Genomic DNA, 3,986 nt, shown 5'->3' with positions numbered 1-3,986 from the left:
GAGAGTTGAAAAAAAAATTATGAGATGTTTAATCAAGGTTTGACCCAGATCTCTCAACTATATCATCCAGCTCTTTCAACCTGATTTGTCTGAGTCTCATCTAATTTAAACTAAATTTCTCAATTTGATTATGTGATTCTTACATAACCGTATTGGTTTCGTGTCAGATACTAGTATGCCTAACACTTGTTAAACATATGCTATGTATAATATATAATGCAGCGGTTTCCTCCACCTAACATATTAAGCTCGTGCATTGGCTGAGCACTTCAACAAAATAATCAGCTCTAAAAGTAATTGAGATTAAGAACTTAATTATTGTTGCAATGGTTGTCTCCTAGAATTATGCTTAGTCCTTTTTCTCTTAATATAATAACTTACTGTGCATTCGTTTTGGCTTTAATTGGTTACTTAAGTATTGTGGTTTGCCTAAGGCATGACGTAAACTTGATACAACTACCCTAAATTAGTATCATAGCGTGGCACACGGGATGTTTTAATTAAGCTTTTTTTCTACTTTGACAAAGATTAAAGTGAAAAGTGCTTAAATATTTTATTAGTGGATCCACATCTAGTGACATCTCACAACTTGTCCTGATAAATTCTATAGGAAGCAGGTAAACCAAATTAGATTCTTTATTTCGTTTATAGAAACACATGTATCATTTACTTTCCCAGCATGGTAAATAGAATAAAACATTTTGAGGCTAAAATAAAGGTTTCTTTTTTTTTAGGACAAACTTTCTAATCAATTCCCGTCAAAAGTGAAAACTTTCCCTTTTGGGTAAATAAACGAAAGATACTAAAAATAGACTTGTCAAAACACGTGCCCCTCACGTGCGAGCCGAGTTCTCAGGGCCCATTTAGTCGCATTTGGCCCAAATCTCACAGGCGCCCGATTAGATTCGAGGCCCGGTATTTTAGCGGGTCGGTTTCGATGCATCATTAATGGGTCGGGCTAGATTTAGGTGGGTGTGTTTATTGAGAGGTTTGGGCTCGGACTAAGCCCATCTAAATGTCTCATGACCCAATACAACATTGGACTCATTGAAGCCCAATTCAATCTATAAGCGGCCCATCCGTGATCTAAACAGTTTTTGACAAACTGTATAAATTTGAGCCCAAAGCAAAAGTGATTAATTTTTTCTTTTTTTTCCCCATATACTGTGGACTCCAACATTGACTAATAAACACACAGACGATGACTCGAACATCTGATCCTTTGAAAACGTAAAATAGCACAGCATGATAGTTAGACCAAATAAAATTTGAAATTATATTTTATTTTTAATCAGAAAAAAAATAAAGATCAAGTTTTAGGCATAATTTTTAACTGATCTGATTAACTCAATTGTCAAATACAAATACAATTTTGCCATAACTCTTTTTAGTTTTTCCCTACTAAAAGAGGATTCTGGATATATTTGGTCATAGGTTTCTAAGGTTTAGATTTTGTGTCTACATACAACTTCGGCCTAGCTTAATATTAGGCATTTCACTTGACAAAAAATTTTAAAAAGTTGAAACTAATTTAAAATTTTTAAAATATTAATTCTCACGAAACTATTTAGAGGAATACTTCAATACTCCATATAAATCTTGACCATTTATTTTTCTTAATAGATGGTTTAGATTTAATATGATTCTAGATGTGACATGCTATTGAAGCATATGTACCATTCACGAGGTGCCCATTTAAAGGGTATTTTAGTCTTTGTAAAATAGTTTGGTCCACAAAACCGATTTTATCCAACTAAGAATATTGTGACCCTCTTAAATACCTACAACAATAGTTGAATTTTAAATTACAACCAAACTGTAAATTTAAATTCAAAACAACATTTAAAACTTTATAAATCAAATTTAATTTTTTTGAATATAAAACATAAATTTAAAATAAAACTTTTTGTTCCAATTCAAAATTTCAATTTAAATCAAAAATTAAAATTTGGCTTTAAGATTAAACGTTCAATTTAGATTCAAATTTAAAAGTTTAATATAAATTTCAAAATTAAAATTTTACATTACAATACTAATTTCAAAAATTAAATTTAAATTCAATATTTTTTTGAGNATATATATATATATATATATATATATATATATATATATATATATATATATATATATATATATATATATTTATCGCCCTCTCTGAATATTTATAGCGGCTGTTCTTAATTTTCATCCATGAAAAAGGTCAAACATCACACTCCGACTACTTTGAAACTCGTGCTTGTTCACGTCACCACCTGCTTTGATTAGCTTCTTTATTTATTGAAGTTACTCGAACTAATTTAAGTGATACTAACTTTATCAAATGCAATGAAAGAAATAAAAAAATTAAAAAACGCAACACTTTATATATCTATGGACCTTTCTCAAAACGTACATAAATTAAGTATCATTTTCGTCCAGCCAAAAAAAAAAAAAACAAAAACAACATGTACTACGTAAGCGCGTTAATTCACTCATCATTGGTAAAATTAAAACTAAGAAGGAGGCGTTAAAGCTTGCTCTCTAAAGTAACAAAATTACATAGTAGTAGATTAAGCCGGTTAATTAATCCAGGAGTTATAAAATACAATTAACTCCTGTGTACTTCAAGAAGCTAGCACCATCACTACTTCCTCAAAAAAAAACTCCAAAAACAGAAAAGAAAAACAAAGCATCTTAATTATAATTATAATTATGATTAGATAGAAAAGAGAAATTGGATTATCCCACCACTATGGGGCCCTTATCCAAGAGCTCAAAGGTGAAACCCAGTACCGCCGCGTCCTCCGCCGCCTCCGGCGGCGACACGTTGAGGTCGAACCACAGCTCCCTCTTCTTTTTCTCCGAAAGCGCTCCCCGCGGGAACCCGAACTCCGCAGGGGCCACCGCAGAAGCGGCGGTGGCGGCAGCGACAGGGCGGTGGCGCCGCATGTGGCCGCCGAGTGCCTGCCCGATGGCGAACTCGAGCCCGCATATCGAGCACTCGTGCATCTTCGGCTTTGCACCGTCTCCGTCGACCGCCGCAGCAGGCCCCGGCCGCGGCTTCTTGTGGCTGGCCCGGTGGCCGCCCAGCGCCTGGAACGACGGGAACCGCCGGTTGCAGGTCTTGCACTCGAACACCCGGTCCACGCACACGTGGCCGCGCCCGCCGCTGCTGCGTGATATGAGCATCAGCACGCCGGCCATCGTGCCGATGCTCTCCCCCTCGCCCTCGCCCTCGCCCTCGCCAACGAATCCGAACGATCTCTTCATTTTTACTAGAAGAAAAAGAAGAAGAAGAAGAAGAAGAAGAAGAAGAAGGGATTGATTAATTGTAAGTTTCTTTTCTTTTGTGTGTGTGTGTGTGTGTGTGTGTGTGTGTGTGTGTGTGTTATTTTATGTGTGAGAAATGTACTTGTGGGGCTTGAATGAGTGAATGGGAGAGGAGGGGGGAGTCGTGAGTATTTATAGACGTTGGAGGGAGGAAGCGAAAAGAGTATTTAATTTATTTATAATAATTAAGGGGAGTGTCCCCCTGTGCATGCAGGGAGGGGTTGCCCCTTCGTTGTTAAATTAAGTTTTTGTGGTTTGTTAATTAATAATTTCGTTGTGCAGTGAGAAAAGCAAAAACGCCGCCGCGCAAAAGCAGTTTTTTATTTTTGAGAAAGTTTACTTATACATTTTAAAAGGAATATATAATTCTTATATTTTTCATCCTAAAATTTACACAAAATAAAATATTTTTTTTATAAAAATAAAAAATTTGATGTGATATATAGAAAAGTAATGATTTTTGAATAGAATGAATATAAGATGTACATATAACTTTAAAATATGTTAATAGTATTATTTTATATTCTTTTAATAATTATATTAATTAATTTTTTTACCATTAAAAGCTGCTTTCTACCGGCAGTTACTTTCCAATTAGGAGAGAAAGAGTGCAATGGTTTTGCGCTAAATTGTATATAACATGTTTATGTGATGTTTGGAAAAAACTGCTTGTACAC

General features: G+C 35.0%; 1 protein-coding gene across 1 annotated transcript; it reads right to left on the bottom strand.

Annotated features, from left to right (window-relative positions):
- On the bottom strand, nucleotides 2,654–3,447 carry LOC109709566 (zinc finger protein ZAT12-like). The gene has a single exon (XM_020231863.1). It carries the CDS (start codon nucleotides 3,247–3,249, stop codon nucleotides 2,719–2,721), a length of 531 nt encoding a protein of 176 aa, XP_020087452.1. The 5' UTR covers nucleotides 3,250–3,447; the 3' UTR covers nucleotides 2,654–2,718.

Source organism: Ananas comosus, linkage group 4 (genome assembly GCF_001540865.1).
Source record: "Ananas comosus cultivar F153 linkage group 4, ASM154086v1, whole genome shotgun sequence".
Taxonomy (NCBI): Eukaryota; Viridiplantae; Streptophyta; class Magnoliopsida; order Poales; family Bromeliaceae; genus Ananas; species Ananas comosus.
This window is presented reverse-complemented; position numbering and strand designations above follow the sequence as displayed.